The sequence below is a fragment of the Cetorhinus maximus genome, chromosome 3 (assembly GCF_964194155.1).
Source record: "Cetorhinus maximus chromosome 3, sCetMax3.hap1.1, whole genome shotgun sequence".
In the NCBI taxonomy this organism is placed as follows: domain Eukaryota; kingdom Metazoa; phylum Chordata; class Chondrichthyes; order Lamniformes; family Cetorhinidae; genus Cetorhinus; species Cetorhinus maximus.
Window position 1 is genome coordinate 169,620,072 of NC_135881.1, and position 16,933 is coordinate 169,637,004.

Sequence of the window (16,933 nt, forward strand, 5' to 3'; positions counted from 1 at the left end):
AATAGTTGAGGCCCCAGCATTGATCCCTGTGGCACCCCACCAGTTACAGCTTACCAATGCGAAAAAGACCATTGATCTCTACTCTCTGCTTCATATTAACTAATCAATCCTTCATCCATGCCATTATGTTGCACCATGTGCTCTTTCATAGTAACCTTTGCTGTGGCATCGCATCAAGTGCCTCTCGGAAATCCAAGGATACCACATCTATAAGTTCCCCTTTATCTATCTTGCTTACTATTCTTCAAAAAACTCTAATAAATTAGTTAAACACGATTCCCCTTTCACAATACCACGTTGACTCTGCCTGATCATATTATGATTTCCTATATATCTTCCATAACCACCTTAATAATGGATTCTAGCAATTTCCCTATGACAGATGTTAGGCTAAATGACCTGCAGTTTCCTGATTTCTGTCTCCCTCCTTTCTTGAATAAAGGTATTACATTTGCTATTTTTCAAACCACTGAAACCCTTCCAGAATCTAAGGAATTTTGGAAGATTATAACTAATGTCTCTACTATCTCTGCAGCCACTTCTTTTAAGACCCTAGGATGCAGCCCATCTGGTCCTGGGACTGGTCAGCCTTTAGGGCTAATAGTTTTCCCAGTATCTTTTCCTTGGTGATGGTGGTTGTTTTAAGTTCCTCCCTCCCTTTCTTGATTTTCAAGAATCTTTGGAAAATTTCCTAAATCTTCTACAGTGAAAACACACAAAATACCTGTTCAATGCCTATGCCATTTTCTTGTTTTCCATTATCAATTCCCCAGACTCACCTTCTAGATGACCAACACTAGCTTTAGTTGTTCTTTTCCTATTTACATACTTGTAGAAATTCTCACTATCTGTTATTATATTACTAAATAGCTTTCTCTCAGGCTCTACTTTCTCGCTCTTTGTTTTAGTCATTCTTTCCTGGTTCTTAAAATCTGACCAATCTTCTGAGCTACCACTAATCTTTGCAGATTTGTACAGTGCTTCTTTCCAATTTGATACAACCCTTAACTTCCTTATTCAGCCACATATGATGCTTCCTTCTCAAAGAGTCCTTCTCTCTCATTGGAATAAATCTTTGCTGAGAGTTATCCTTAAAAGTCTGCCGTTGCATCTCTACTGTCCTACCTTTTAACCTAGTTTCCCATTAGCCAGCTCTACCTTCATACCCTGATAGTTACCTTTATTTAGGTTTGAAACGTTAGTCTTAGGCCCACGTTTCACCCCTTCAAACCGAATGTGAAATTCTATCATGCTATAATTGCTGGCACTTTAGAGGCTCCTTTACCACGAGCTTATCCTGTTTCATTGCACATTACCAGGTCTAGAATAGCCTGTTCCCTGGTTGGCTCTAGAATGTACTGTGCTAAAAAATTGTCCCAAATACCCTCAATTAACTTGTTTACCCATGATTATTGCAGTACCTTTCATGCATGCCTCATTCATTTCTTCTTGTATATTCTGTCCTACGGTATAACTATTGTAAGGGTGCCTATAAACAACCCTTGCAAATGACCTCTTACCTTTCCTATTGGTTATCTCTACCTAAACTGATTCTACACCTGGCTCTTTTGAGCTAAGGTCATCTCTCACTATTGTACTATTGTCGTCCTTAACTAACAGAGCTATCCCGCCGCCTTTTCCTGTCTTTTTGAAATACCTTTCAATATTCAGGTCACCTTGTCTTCAAGCCTTGGTCACCTTGCAACCATGTCTCTGTAATGGCTGTCAAACTATAAGTATTTATTTATTTCTGTGCCAACAGTTTATCCATTGTGTTAGGAATGCTGCACGCATTCAGATACAGAGCCTTTAACCCTGTCTTCTTACCATTTTTGCCATCTCTGGACTTAACTGCTGGTGCAATGTTAAGTTTGTACGCCTTCCTGCCACACTCTGGTTATCATTACCCAAATTGCTGCCTTGCTCTATTACCTCATTGTTACCCTTTGATTTACCACACCTCCTCTCACACGATCCCTTCCCTTCACTATTCAATTTAAAGCCCTCTCTACCCCCCTAGTTATGCAACTCACCAGAACACTGGTCTCACTATGTTTCAGATGAAGACTGTCTGAACAGTACAGCTCCTATTTTCCCCGGTACTGGTGCCAGTGCCCCATGAATTGAAACCCATTTCTCCCACACCAGTCTTTCAGTCACGCATTCATCTCTCTAATCTTATTTACCCTACACCAATTTGCTTGTAGCTCAGGTAATAGTCCGGAGATTATTATCTCTGAGGTTCTGCTTTTTAATTTAACCCCTGGCTGTTCAAACTCCCTAAGCAGAACCTCTTTCCTAGTCCTATTGATGTTGTTGATACCCACATGGACCATGACTACTGGATTCTCCCCCTCCCACTGCATGTTCCTCTCCAGCCTCGAGTAGATGTCCTGAACCCTGGCAGTGGTCAGACAACACAGCCATCTGGACTCTCGCTGTCAACTGCAGAGAACTGTGACTATCTCCTTGACTGTACTCTCCCCTTTTACCACAACTTTCCTATTTACTGTCCCCCCACCTTGAATGACTTCCTGTGCCATGGCCCCTGGTTAGTTAACTGTTCACCTTGCAACCCCTGCTCTCAATCATACAAGCTGCAAGAACCTTGAACCCGTTGGACACTTGCAAGGGCTGAGGCTCCTCCACTTCTACCTTCTCAATCTCCTTACCTGCTTCATTCACAATCACACCCTCCTGTCCCTGACCCTGAACGTTATCCTAAGGGGTGAGACTGCCTTCTCGAACAACGTGCCCGGGCAACTTTTTCCCTCCCTGATGCATCACAGTGTCTGTAGCTTAGCCTCCAGCTCATTGACCCTGAGCCGAAGCTCCTTGAGCCGCAGACATTCACCGTAGATGTGGTTGTCGTGGATCACTTTGGCATTCCCATATACTGCAGCTGCAACACATCACCTGCCCTGCCATCTCTATTATGTGTTAATTGATTTATTTTTCTTAATTTAACATCTGCTGTTGTGAGATTTAAGCTCACATACCTGGATTTTACTTCAAATAGGGCAGTATAGAAAATATTGCGCTGCATTTATATAAGACCTTATATAAGACCTCACAGCCCAATATGTAAGTAATTTATTGAAGTGTAGTCACTGATATAATATTAGAAACACAGCAGCCAATTGGCAAACATTTCTGTTGTCTGACTAACTAATCTGTTTTTGTGATGTTGGTTGACTGATGTTAGTCAGGACAACAGTAATAATGCCATGGGATCTTTTACATCAACCTGAGAAGGCAGCCATTTCATTCAATAGACAACACATCAGATGGTGTGGTACTCCTTTAATACTGCAGTTAAGTCTCTTGGATCGCTTGCTAAATTCAATGATTTTTGGGAGCTGGCCAGCGTAGTTATTACTACTGGGGTCTCAATTGCTGATAAATATTATAGAGACGCAAGTTTCTATTGGATATCTGTGTCCTCAAATTTAGGCCATACGAATTCATTAAAGGCTGGACTGGGTGACATATCACAAGACCAATGTGTTTAAGGAATCTTATTTTTTTCTGTTGACGCTTTTAATAAAATAGCAACCACAAAAAATTGACTCAAATGTCAAGAGATTTCACTGTTAACTTGGGCACAAGTTCAAGGAAATTTACCAGAAATAATTGGAATGCATAGTGAATGAGTCCTGGAAAGGGAACAGTAATTAGTTGATTCCCTTACTGCAACATATATCCCCACTCAGCTAACATTGGATTCTCTCTATTGCACAAATCTGTATGTTTCCATAGTGAAGTGGATAGTAGTGTTCATGTACATAAAGTCCAATTTAAACCAGCACTGCTTATTCCAAGTTAGCATCACTTGGCATGAAGCTATATAGATAAATTGAGTGTATAGTTACCACTTTCCTGTTGCTTTTCAACTGAGCATTTAAGTTTTGTTTCATACATGGAGTCTCTGAAGAGACTGTGCACTAGTGAATGATTAATAATGTCATATTTTAAAGAAAAATAACAGTCAATGCCCCCTATTTGTTTCTGTTTATCTGATCATTAGAATTTCTTCCATTGACTATCTTCTATTGAAATAAAATCAGTTATGAGCTTTCTTTCTTAGTGTTCTGAAAATAATCCATATGGAACATAGTGTAACAAAGCAATAGGCTGATGGATTTGTTTAAGTTTTTATTACTTAAGCATTAGAATGAGATAGTATACTTAGGAAACACTTAGGAATTTCCATTTATTTCATAGATTTAACAGAAAGAACCTTTGCAAAAAAATATTGTTTTTAAAACATATAACTTTTACTCTAACTTTTTTTTGGCTACTTTTAGTGAAATTGAGAGTACATGTTTTCTGACTGTCATTTACCTATGATCACTTGTACAGAACGCAGTACTGTTCAAAGCTCAATAGTGCCATCTAGTGTTAGCAAGCCATCTCTGTAGTACATTCAATCTGTTGATCCATTTTAGATAAAGCTGTCTCGTAACAGCTTGCTGCTTGTTTTTGAAAGACATTTTAGGAGTAGTTTGTTTGACATTATATGTTAGACTGTACAGAATTCACTAAATGCCATAGGTGAGTGTGGCTTAAATGAGGATTGTCTTCTAATTTAGCTTGATTCCATGCGATGTAGACTTGATACCTTTAACATTCCCCTTTGCCATAGTCTTTGCCAGGATCAAACTCTCCAAGATAAAAACAAAATACCACTGCCCCACCCTGAAATATGCACTGGGCATACAAATTTGTGAATATTGTTATTTGGTACCACTCAGGAGTGACTTGTTGAATGAGGAGATTAGATGGTGTACCCAAGGCAAGTGGGTTGGTTGTTGGTTTCCATTCTATTGCAACTGCTTTCTCCTCCCAATGCAAAAAAAGAACACATTTGAGATGTACTGTTTTGGCATTTGGAGATTAAATCTAGTCTCCGTGGTGACGTTTGTTTCTAGGGGTGAAAAAGCAACTAGCTCCACGCATAAAAAACTGATGTACTCAAAGCCATCCCAAAGAGAAACATAGGAAGTTTATGGCACGGAGGGAAGCCATTCAGCCCATCCCATTTGTGCAGGACAAAAAAGAGCTATCCAGCCTAAGCAAACTCACTAGTTTTTGGTCTATATTCCTGAATGTTAACATCACTTCAAGTGCATATCCAAGTATTTTTAAAATATAGTGAGAGTTTTTGCCTCTACCACCCTTTTAAGCAGTAAATTCCAGCTCTCCTCCTGACCCCCTTTCTGGTTGAAAACATTTCTCCTCAACTCCCCTTTTGTCAATTGCTTTAAATCTATGCCCCTGGTTACTGACCCCTCAGCTAATTGTGAGGGAATCTGACACTGCTGTCTACCTCGCTGGATTATGCTGTGGGAGGACTACAAATCCTAGCCTGCCCAAGAGTTCTGACACAAGCGCAGAGAGCGGAAAGGGAGAGCAGGCCGTGCTTGCGCCCAGTCTGAGAGGGTGCAAAAACCTGACCACGGGACGGGGGTTTTGGGGCACGAAAAGGGGCCCACAGGATGAGAGGAGTCCCGAGCTGAAAAGGCAGTGGAAGGTTGCCAGTTTCCTGCCGCTGAAGCACTGTGATTAGCTTCCTGAAACTGGGGCTCAGAAAACCCAAGAGAGGGTAGTTGCTTGTTGCAGTTGGGGAGATAGGGGCTTGGGGAAGCCCAGAAGCAGCTGTTGGCAGCAGCATGGCTGAGGAGCTGAGACCGTGCCTGCGTTTAGATGCTGAAGTGTAGCCTGGCGAACGCAGAGGGATGCAGTCTCTGCTTAGCTGGAAAAAAACCAAGAAGGCTGGATTTGGGAGCAGGTTTGAAAGAGGCCTGGAGTAGTGTGCAGTGAGGATTGTACCCATGGAACTTGGGTGGAGTAGAGCTGCTGTTGGCTGGGGATCAGACTAGCCTTTTGAAAAGGAGGAGCTGAAATTCCTGGTGAGTAAGAGAGTTTTAAAAACTTCTTTTGACCCACAGTGATGACTGACAGACATCTGGGTCAGTTGCTGAGAAATTTGGGCAACTTGTCTTGGTTTGTCTGTGCGTTTTGTGGTGTGTTCAGCCACAGTTTGCCTGTTAATTCATGTCTACCTCAATAATTCTGGATGTTGAGTATGAGATAGATAGTATTGACCATTTGCTGTGTTGACTCTTGTATAGTAAAATTTCTTCTGTTGGTTTGAAACCATGGAATTTGTGACTTTATTCTCTTAGTAAGTAACTGGGATTTCAAATTTTGTCTACTTTAAACAAAAGGTTACTAGTCCCTAACCAGATCGTGACGTAAAGGAAATAGGTCCTCCTATCCACTCTATCTAGTCCCCTCATAATTTTATACACCTCAATTAAATCTCCCCTGAAACTCCTCAATTCCACAGAAGACAACCCAGCCTCTCCAACCTTGCCTCATTGCTAACGTTCTCCATTCCTGAATACTTGTAAGTCTCCTCCATACCCTGTCTAATGAGATCACATCCTTCCTGTAATCTGATAAGCAGAACTGTACACAATACTCTAGCTGTGGCCTAACTAATATTTTATGCAGTCCTAGCACAAGCACCGTGCTCTTTTATTCCATGCTTGGGATAATAAAGGAAAGTACCCCATGTGCCTTCTTAACAATCTTATCTATCTGACATTTCCCTCAACCTCGGCATCAACCTCTTTCACACTGAAAATCTGGGACCTTCACTGTTTGCACCGAGTCTGAAGGAAGCTTCTTACATTGAGATGTAAGCAACACTAAGACTCATAATGCAGACAATACCTGGTAAAAAAAGAGGAGTTACCTTTGAGCTTGCATTCTTTGAGTTCATGTGCACCTGTCATGCTGAACTCACAAAATTGTCTCATAAGAAAACAATGGTTCATTAAATCCAAAATCCCGCAACAAATCTTGGGGTAGGATTCCCCCCCCCACTCAATTAAGGCCCGCCCAGCAGAACATCTGCGCGGAAGCGCTATGCGCTCCCTGTGTTGGGGGGGGGGGGGGGGGATTCCCTAAATCGAGAGTGCGCTCTTTCCTGCATGTGCGCGAAAGAGCACACTCATCTCCCTGAGGCTAAGTGCTGCCTCAGGGAGATCAGCTGTTCTGTGACAAATATTAAAAATAGAAAAAAAAATTCCTGACATGTCCCCTCATGTGACATGTCCATAATTTTTACAAAAACTTTAATAAAATTTTTTACAACCTACATGAAACCTCATTCCGCCCATGGATGAGGTTTCATCTTTTATCTAATTCCCGCCGGGGCTCCTGGCCTGCCCACCAACCTTAGGGCTGGTCGGGCAGGTCCATTAATTAGCTAAATGACTGTCAATGGCCTCAATTGGCCATTGACAGTTCGGTGGGCGCACAGCTGATTTTGCTGCGCCCCCGCCTACTGAGTTCTGCCTGATGTCACCGCACGACATTTTACGCGTCAGCGAGCGGGCCCTGCCCCCCCCCCCCCCCCCACCCGATCGCCGACGGGAAAACCCTGCCCTTGATTTCAACAGAGTAGGGGTGGGAGAAACAGTGTGTGAGCTGGTGATTTGGAACATAGAAAGAGCTAGACTCAATTGGGTAGAAATTGGTCCCCATCATGCTCAATTTCTAGGCAGAAAATAGGGCTAAAATGGAAAACTTTCAGGACACGTCACCCCATACCAGATCTGCACTTGCACTGTGAGAGCTGCCCCATTGGTAAAGGCAGCTTTCCAGAAGGTCTCCTGAAACAGGTATTAGGCCACTTTCAGTTGTAAACGAGGTGTCAGTAATGCCAGTTTTAGGGCACCTTGCAGAAATTGGTTTTGATTGTATAGAGCAAGATCCTAGCCTTATTTGCTTAGGAATCTGAAGCAGTTGCTGTGCCATAAGCAAACACCAACCTCAAAAGGCAAGCTGTATTTTTAAATTTTAAAAACGTGAATGTTCTTCTGGAACCAGGAGGCGAAGGAGTGCTTCCCTTAGACTCCACAGGCCATGCGATCATCCCATACCCCTTCCCATTGCTGTTTCAACAACTCCCTCCAAGGACTTAACCTTTGGACCACTGCCCGCAAGACAATATCTCAATATTCTCCTTAGTGAAATGTGTGACTTTCCTGTGGAGTGCAACAGGCAGAATGTTAATTAGGTTGGGACATGCATTGTCGCAATGCCACTGCTTATGGACCCAAAATTAGGCCATAACCAAATTCTACCCCTATATATTTGTGGGGTTTATTTATATTTGAATTTTCAGGTAACTGCTTTGTCACTTCTGTTCTAGGAATACCAGGAAAATAATAACAATCTTGTCATTTCTGAGACTGAACTGAAGCAGGTTGCCTATGTCTATAAGTGCAACAACTCCACGCTGAAAATCCAAGGCAAAGTCAATTCCATTACAGTCGGTAAGTATGTGGTAACTAAAGGGTTAAATACCTGTTGGGAATGACTCATCTTGCACATCACAGGGGGCAACAACTGTGTTATCCTCAATTGTCCAGTTCCATTAGTTTTTGTTTGCATCACTGTGACTGGTCCCTTAAGTATATTTAATTCCTTTTCAGATTCTTGTAAAAAGCTTGGCCTTGTGTTTGACAACGTGGTGGGAATAGTTGAAATCATCAATTCCAGAGATGTGCAAGTTCAGGTAACAATTAATTTGCAGAAACATCAGCAAGTACCTGGTATTTGAGAGTATTAAAGCATCTAAATTGCAGAATTTGTGCAAATCTATTCCCATTTTGTGAAAATTTGCAGGGTAATAAATGAGTTAATGATTTACATCACAATTAACTACAGATTTGAATTGATGCATCCACTTTGTCCATTATTGGAATGAAAAATAATGGTTTATCATGATTAGTGAGCTGTAATACTGTAGTCATTTCTCCCTGGTTAATCCAATCTGTTGGGATCAATAAAGTAGCTAGCAGAAACTCCCTGGTGATTTCGTCATCACTTACTTGCATTCATAGTTCAAACCCTTTTATAGATCAAGATTGCAATAGTGACCTGTTTCTCAAGGCCATTTGCCTATAAATATTGCCCTTTGAAAATAGTTTCAGGTTTGCAGTGGTGGTCTACTTTTTGAAGCTGATTTCTGATAAACAGCTTCACATATTTAGGTTTTAGTGGCCTCTTCCCCATTTTAATGCGGATGCAAGTTTGCCAGTAATATTCAATCGGCTGTTTTCTTCTTTATACAGTGAGTCGTCATGCAGTTGGTTCTGCTTTTTGCTTTTGTCATTGGGGGAACAGCTTGCTGAAATATATGCCTGAATCTTCTGGTCGGCGTGCGGGGGCGGGCCCCACTCGCCGACGCGTAAAATGACGCGCGGTGACATCGGGCATGCGTCCCAACGTCACCGTGCGTCATTCCGATCTTCAGTTCAGCGGGCGCGCACTGAAGTCAGCTGCGTTCCTGCTGAACTGTCAAAGGCCTGTTAAGGCCATTTAAAAACCAATTGAAATCATTAACAGGGCTGCGTGTCCAACCTTAAGGTTGGCGGGCAGGCGAAGAGCCTAGGCGGCCTTCGCATTTCTCATGAAACTTTATCCACGAGCAGGATGAGGTTTCATGAAGGCCTTATAAATTAAATAAAAATTTTAATTGAAATACATAAACATGTCCCAGCTCATGTGACACTGTCACGTGAGGGGACATGTCTGAGTAATTTTTTGAATTTTTTTCCATTTTTCATAATGAAATTAATCTTCCTGAGGTAGCTCCGTGCCTCAGGGAGATTTCTGCTCGCTTTCATGTGCAAAAGAACGCAGGCCCTGACTCTCCCTCCTCCCCCTGCCCTCACAAGGAGTGCTGAGTGTTTCCAGGTGCGTGTCATGCTGGGCGGGCCTTAATTGGCCCGCCCACGTAAAATGGCGACACACAGCCGATTGCGGGCAGCAATCAGCTGCTCGCCCGCTCCCGCCCAGCCCACACGACAGGGAGGAAATTCTCCCCATAATATGTGAAATAGCAGGTGAATTCTATCCATCACATACATAACGTCCGGATATAACTTGTTCAATAATCGTAAACTAGAGGATATATATTTATATAAGAGGGTCTTTTGGGTATTACTTCAGCTCTCCAGGTATAGCAGTTGGAAGGACATGACCTGAGGAATTAAATACTAAAAATTGAAGTTACTAGGAGAGGGTGGAAGCGGACTGCTCGCATCCCCCCCCCCCAAGAAGGAAATTTAGCTAGCGCAGGAGTGCCAATCAGGAACTTGAGCCTGGTGACTGATAGTGATTCAGTTTGTATCCTTTTGTGCATAGGAAAATCAATCAGGTTGCAAATCAAACATGTTACCCTCCATAACCCAAATCCTTGTGATGGAAACAAAAATCAGCATTAGAGAGTAAACGGTAGCTTGAATGGAATAAGTGTCTCGCTACAGCAGTGTCTGTTATTCTGAAAGAAATTTTCCAGTCCCTGTAAATAACATCGTTCACCTTGCCACAATATCTTGCTCACATACATTCCAAAGTTTCACATCTGTAATCTCTACCATATACATAGTTTTCTCTTTCTGAAAAATGTTCGACTTGTTGTAGTGTCCTCTGCCATCTCTCTTCAACAGTTGCAGCATCTTTTAAAAACTGGCACTGTTTAGCTGGAATGCAAATGATTTTGTGTATTGCTTTTCAGGTCATGGGCAAAGTACCAACCATATCTATAAATAAGACAGAGGGATGTCACATATACCTCAGCGAAGAGTCTTTAGGATGTGAGATTATCAGTGCCAAGTCTTCTGAAATGAATGTCTTAATTCCTCAGGATGATGATTATGTAAGTTTTACACAGTCGTGAACATTTTTTGCTTTTCAGATCTTTTTTCAGATGTGATTAGAAAAGGGTTCGGATTAAACTCCTCGTGGTAAATTTTTGGTTTCTGCCCTTCTGGTGCAGAATGTCATTGGAAGCATGCAGCCAAGTCCCTGATACGCAAAGCTCTGCACAGAGAGCTGAAGACAAACGTTTGTTCCTTCCTTTTCCCGAAAACACTTGGGGGAGTATGTCCTATACATGTGGAGTTGTAGTGTCAGAGTGTCAGCTGCCTGCATTAAAACAAACAAGTCGGCTTGACACAGATTAGCAATAAAATTCAAGCTACCCATTTTTAAGTCCGTGCAGTCTTTAACCAATTGCAAGTTCTTGCATCTAGTCTAGCTATCATTTATCAACTGTTCTCTCTGTAAAATATGCTTCTGATGATTCAGGTATATAATCAGGACAGTTCAGTAAATGAGATTGCCAACTCTTGATGAACTCGGAGATTGTAGAGAATTGATTGTAATGTTTAGTTTAAGGGCACATTTTGGTTAAAAAACATTGATAAAACAGTATTTTGAATAAAATATTTAACAAAAATTTAATTACACAACGTGGGACTCAAAACCATGATCCTAGGATTAAAAGTCCCATTATCTACCAACTGAGATACCCGGGCATTGTAGGAACTCCCTGCATAAAGCCTTATCACGCTGGGGGTGGAATTTAATGCCCTTCCCCGGAGGTGAGTTTGGAGGCGGGGAAGCATTTAACCAGGCAGATGGGGACCCCGCCGCCTTCCCAACTCTTTCCTGATTAGTGTGGGGCAGGAAGGCTCATGGACAGCCTTGCTGCTCCACCGTCAATTGAGGCCATTAACTGGGCAGTTAATGTTCACAAGGGCCTCATCGGGCAGCCGCCATGTGGGAAGCTTGCGGGCTCCTGGAGTGGAGGTGGGGGTTGCGGTTGTCCCTCGTTCAAAGGCACTCAGTGCCTGATCGAGGAGCCCAGCAATGGGAAGGGGTGACCCGCTGAGAGCCAAAGCCTGTCCTTGCTGCCAACCCTCCCTCCCCTCAAGCCCCATCTGGCTCTCACTCACCTGTGGCCTGAGTCTTTCAGCAATCCTAGGCCTGTGGTGAGTGCGTTGCCGGCAGCTATTAGCGCTTTCCTGGTAGCGCTGCCTGAACTGCACAGCAGCCAGCCTCTGATTGGCCAGCAGTTCTTGGGGAGGGGGAATTTCCACCCCTGGGGTCGTTGATCCCGGGGAAGGCACACTTAAGTGCTTGAGAGGCACTTAATTTGGCAGGCCTTCCCAAAAGGAGGCGATGTGGGGCTTATACCAGCTCTCCAGCCAGGAGGTGAGATCCCTGTCACTTGCATTAAATACTGCTTTGGTCTAGCTCCAAGTGACCCCTCTTATTAGGCAGCAGCCATGCAAAATCTCATTGAGAATAAAATCCCAATACAGATTAGGAACTGGGATGAATAATCAGCCTACAAAGTGTGAGATGTTATAATTGTTGCTGGAAAATTATGTTTTTTTTAACGTCCATTATTTGCTACAATGAAATTAGTGCTGATTGTGCATATTCCAAACTCCTGCTGCCGACTGGAAAGGCGTCAGCAACAGTCGTGCATGCGCCAGCAGCCGCATTGTTGGCTGAGTGCACGTGCGCAACTGTTCCTGATGCCTTTCTAGTCAGTGGCAGGAGTTACAGCGTTCCCAAAAAGGCTGCAATGTTTGTGCAGTTAAAAACCTGAAGCAGCAGCAATCAAAAATGCTAATGAATTGTTGGCCTTTATCTCAATGGGGCTGTATCGCAAATGGAATGACGTTATACCTCTGTTGTATATAGCTTTGGTCAGACCTCATCTGGAATACTGCATTCAGTTTTGGGCATTGGACCTCAGGAAGAATATATTGGTCTTGGAATGGATACAGTGTATTTTACCAGAATGATACTGGGGCTTCAAGCATTAAATTATGAGGAGAGGTTGCATAACTCTGGCTTGTATTCCCTTGAGTATAGAAGATTGAGGAGTGATCTGATCAAGGTGTCTGAAATGTTAAAAGGGCTCAATAGATTAGAGACAGAGAAATTACTTCCACTATTGGGGAATCCAGAACAAGGCAGCATAGGACTGGATTTTCACCATCATCGGGAAATTTCCCAACTCGGCAGACTCTTGTCCTTTAAAAAAGCCTTTGCCTGCCATATTTTGTTCAGGGGAGGCAGAGGCAGGATGGAGTTAGGGCCGCTGCCTCCGGAGTCAGTTCAAAGATTGCTACGGAGGCGGGTGAGTTCTGAGGTGGTCTGGTTAGAAGGCCCACCTAGGTTCTCTGGGACTTCATCTCAGTTGTTTTAAAGGCCAGTACTGGCCTTTAAAGGCCTAGCCTGCACCCTTCACACCCTCCCACCCACTCCCCATGCCCTCTCCATGCCCCTTCCATGACCCTGCTGCATCCGCCATGCCCAGTATGCACTATAGAACCAATGAGCCAAATAGTGGCAAATCTTGAAAAACATCCATTCAGAGATCTGCTTTGAAGAAAACTGCTGCTTTTAAAAGTGTCAATCAGACAGATCTATTACAGGATCAATAACAGAAACTTTACCTCAATTCACACCTCTGATTCTTGTCCAAATAAACATATAGACATTGAAAGAAAAAGTTCAAAGAAAAAATAACTTATGATAACCTCATAAAGATGTCATTCAAAGCAAATGCCCTCCTTCAGCCTGTGTAAACAGACTCCCTGCTGAGCTAATGCATTAGTGAGTCTTGGAGCTCAGCCAAGCATTCATAATAAGGCCAACTGGAGCAACAGATGATTGGCCATTTGTTTCTGCTGATAGATTTCACAGATACCTTTATTATGTATGTTTGCCTGAGCTCCAAAACCCATAATCTTAAAATTAGAGCTAGGCCACTCAGGAATGAAATCAGGAAGTGCTTCTCACATAAGAACAATAGACATTTGTAATTCTCTTCCCAAAAGGCAGTAGATGCTGACTCAGTTGAAGCTTTCAAGACTGAAATTTCTATGTTTTGGGTAGATAAGGCTATCATGAGATAGGGAGCTAAGACAGGTAAATAGAGTTAAGGAACCAATCAGCCATTATCTAATTGAATGGGTAACTATTGAGTTTTTTTTTTAAAGCTGCCTAAGTTTGGAGTTCAGCATAAAAGTATTGATCAGTGGATTGTTCACAACCCAGCCCCAGACCTTGCCAGTATTTAAATTGATGAGGAAAGTGTGGGGATAAGTAATAAATGGCACTTTTATTTTTGATAAAATACTTGTAAGGAAGTAACCTTATTGGTGAAGAATTAGTTATCTCAAATCTGCAAAGAAATTATTTTAAAGGCATTAATTCCATTCTTGACAGATATTGGACAGTACAAGGTAGGCTTTATGAATTAGCTCTTCCAAAACTAGACATTCACAACATGGATGCATATTGGGAATTTGGGTGCAGAATTTGTTTGTACCTCATCGGATTTTCTGCTCATTAAATATTAATGGAAAGAAAATCCACACTGACCTATGCTCTCAAATTACTCATGTACATTCCTAGACAGAAAGCTTTATGCCAAAAGCTTGAGTTGGTAAAATCTGCTTCTGTAGTGCACAAAATACCAGCCTGCTTTTCTTTTAAAAAAACCATCAATGTCCCTTGATATTTTTAGCCTATCATATTTACTTTTGCTTTGGGTAAGGATTATAAAGGTAGAAATTACTATTGGGTATGCTTTGGGAACTCTTACGTGGCTCCCCTCCTTCCTATTTTAACGGGAGTGTTGTCCTGTTTAAAATAAATGGATAGCACTCCCACATAAATAGCAGAAAAAGGTAGAACTACTTTAAGTATAAAGTAACTACTGGTAATCTTTACCCTGTGTCACAAGTGTCCAAATACTGGCCCAGCTAATCTGACAGGTGAAGTTCAGGAAGTCCTGTCCTATTTCCACTTAATTTTTATATTCATTTTCTGAAGCTGCTGTACCATGTAGTCACATGGGGAGGAAAATAAAGGTTGTTGACGCAGTTGAGAGTGAGCTAGAAAGTACACACTTTGGGGGTCAGTCCTGTTTGGAATTTTTGGAGCTGGAGGTTTGAAAGGTTGCCTCATTGGTGAAAAATCCCAAATCAGAACACCAAGGTCTGGATATATACTATATGGGAACACAACTTTAAACATTGAATAACCTCCACCTGTGAGGCCCACCAAGGTAAAAAAGCTTGAACAAATTGGATATATATTTGAAAAGGAGATATTTGCAGGGCTTCGAGGAAAGAGCAGGAGGAGAGTTGGTCTAATTGGATAAGTCTTTCAAAAAGCTGACACACAAGCAAAGGGCCGAATGGACTTCTGTGTTGTGTGATTCTATGCTCCCCCCCCTTGCTGCTGAGAATTATTAGTAATCTGTTGTCATTTTAGATGCAAGCTGGACAGTATTATTTCAAGAATGAAATCATAGTTACTAACAGGTGTTTTGTTTCCCTTGCAGAAAGAGTATCCAGTCCCTGAACAGTTCAAGACTACATGGAATGGTTCAAAGCTGTTTACTGAAGCAGCAGAGAATGTTGGCTAACTGCCGAAGTTACAAGCTGTTCTGTAATTCGTGTGTTGTACTCCAGAGTTATAGTTCACCATAATGCAATTTTACACTTTGTGTAGTCATAGCATATAATACCACAATAGTCAGACACCTTGCAGTAGCTGCATTACAAGTAGGGGTGCAACGATCGATGGTCTTACTGACGCTCTATGTTTTTACCAACCGTGGGTTACGACGCTTGTACATATTTTCAGTGCCATCGACATCTTTGTACTTTTAGAGCTTTGTATGACAAAATCTTACCCAGTTCTTTCATCAGTTCAGATAACCTAAGATTTCAATTCATTCAAAATTAATCATTGCCCCTTTTGGTTAAAGTCAGTTTTATAATTGTGCATCTCAACATAGTGTCCCTTTCTTGCCTCTTTTCTTTTAATTTCCATTGAAATTTAGCCCAAAGACAATAATCTCGAATACATAGTTGCGGTGAAACGGTTTCAGTTAGTGTTCCATATGTTCCCCCTTGTGTTGCTGATAAATTGTTCCAGTATTGCGGAATATTTTGCCACATTTTCTCGGTCAGGATGGATGTTGCCCTTTCAGAGAAAAACTGGATAACAAATTGTGGTTTTAACAACCAATTTCTTTTTGTGTTTCAATGCCTTTATTAATGCACTTTTCGTTTTTCTTAATTTTGTTTTGTTGACTAAGTTGCCCATCAATATTGAGTCCATATTTGTAACTGTGGAAGAGGACTCTTCATTTGCAAAATAAGCTGACACCTGCCTTTTCATAAGGTGTTGGCATAATGTGATGGTAGGTACAAGCAGAGACAGGTGCCCTAAAAGTAGCTTCTAATCACTTTCCCTTCTCCAAGCTTTTACTAAAACAGCCAGGCCATTTCAAAGTAATCAAGAGCATAGATCAAAGATTCAGATCTGCAGATCTATATTGTTCAGTGTCTTGTAAAGGCAGCAGTCAGATCCTGGCAGAGACATTACAATGTAATGGCTTGCATACACCTCATGTTATTCAGGTACCAAGATGTCCTCACTCACTGCACCTGCAAGATTGACGTAGACTTCTACCGTTCTAAGTTTCAAAGTTTGTCCTTGACAATATCTTAGTGTAGAAAATGGATACAGTTTGTTGCAACGTAGTATTGCAGTTGTTCCTGTTGATGAGCTTATTTTTGAGGGATTAGTTACTGTAATTTGTAATATCACTAGACAATTTGAAGACTACTGTTATGTGTCACAAGGAAGGCGTTCTGCAAATAAAAACCGAACTGTTGCAAACAATAATGATCAGCGTGGTGCTTTACCATACCAAGTTTGGAGATTATGGCGGACATTACTAATAATTGTAACTAAGTTCTATGCCTCGCTATGTGCTTTTTATGTTTTAGACAAAATGGTTTGGTTGCTGCTCCAGACTAATATTTTTCTGAAGGAAATAGATTTCTACAAAATCAAAATCCTGCAAGATACGCAGCACATCATGCTGTACCTAGGGAGAGAGAAACCAAGTTAGCATTTCAGGTGGAACATTCATCAGAACTGGACGAAATTCATATTTTCAGTTTATGATTCTTAATATTGTAATTAAGTTTCTCCAGAGAGCTCCTTTAATAACTTCTGAGTG

At 41.8% G+C, this 16,933-nt stretch overlaps 1 protein-coding gene across 2 annotated transcripts in view; it reads left to right on the forward strand.

Moving 5' to 3' along the window:
* cap2 (cyclase associated actin cytoskeleton regulatory protein 2) overlaps nucleotides 1–16,593 on the forward strand; it is a 245,818-nt gene extending 229,225 nt beyond the window's left edge. For both annotated transcript variants that reach the window (XM_078539281.1, XM_078539280.1), the window contains exons 10-13: nucleotides 8,228–8,351; nucleotides 8,511–8,593; nucleotides 10,601–10,741; nucleotides 15,239–16,593. In XM_078539281.1, coding sequence (XP_078395407.1) covers nucleotides 8,228–8,351; nucleotides 8,511–8,593; nucleotides 10,601–10,741; nucleotides 15,239–15,322 — 432 coding nt within the window. In that variant the 3' untranslated portion in view covers nucleotides 15,323–16,593. The remainder of the gene's footprint in view (nucleotides 1–8,227; nucleotides 8,352–8,510; nucleotides 8,594–10,600; nucleotides 10,742–15,238) is intronic.
* Nucleotides 16,594–16,933: the final 340 nt, after the last annotated feature.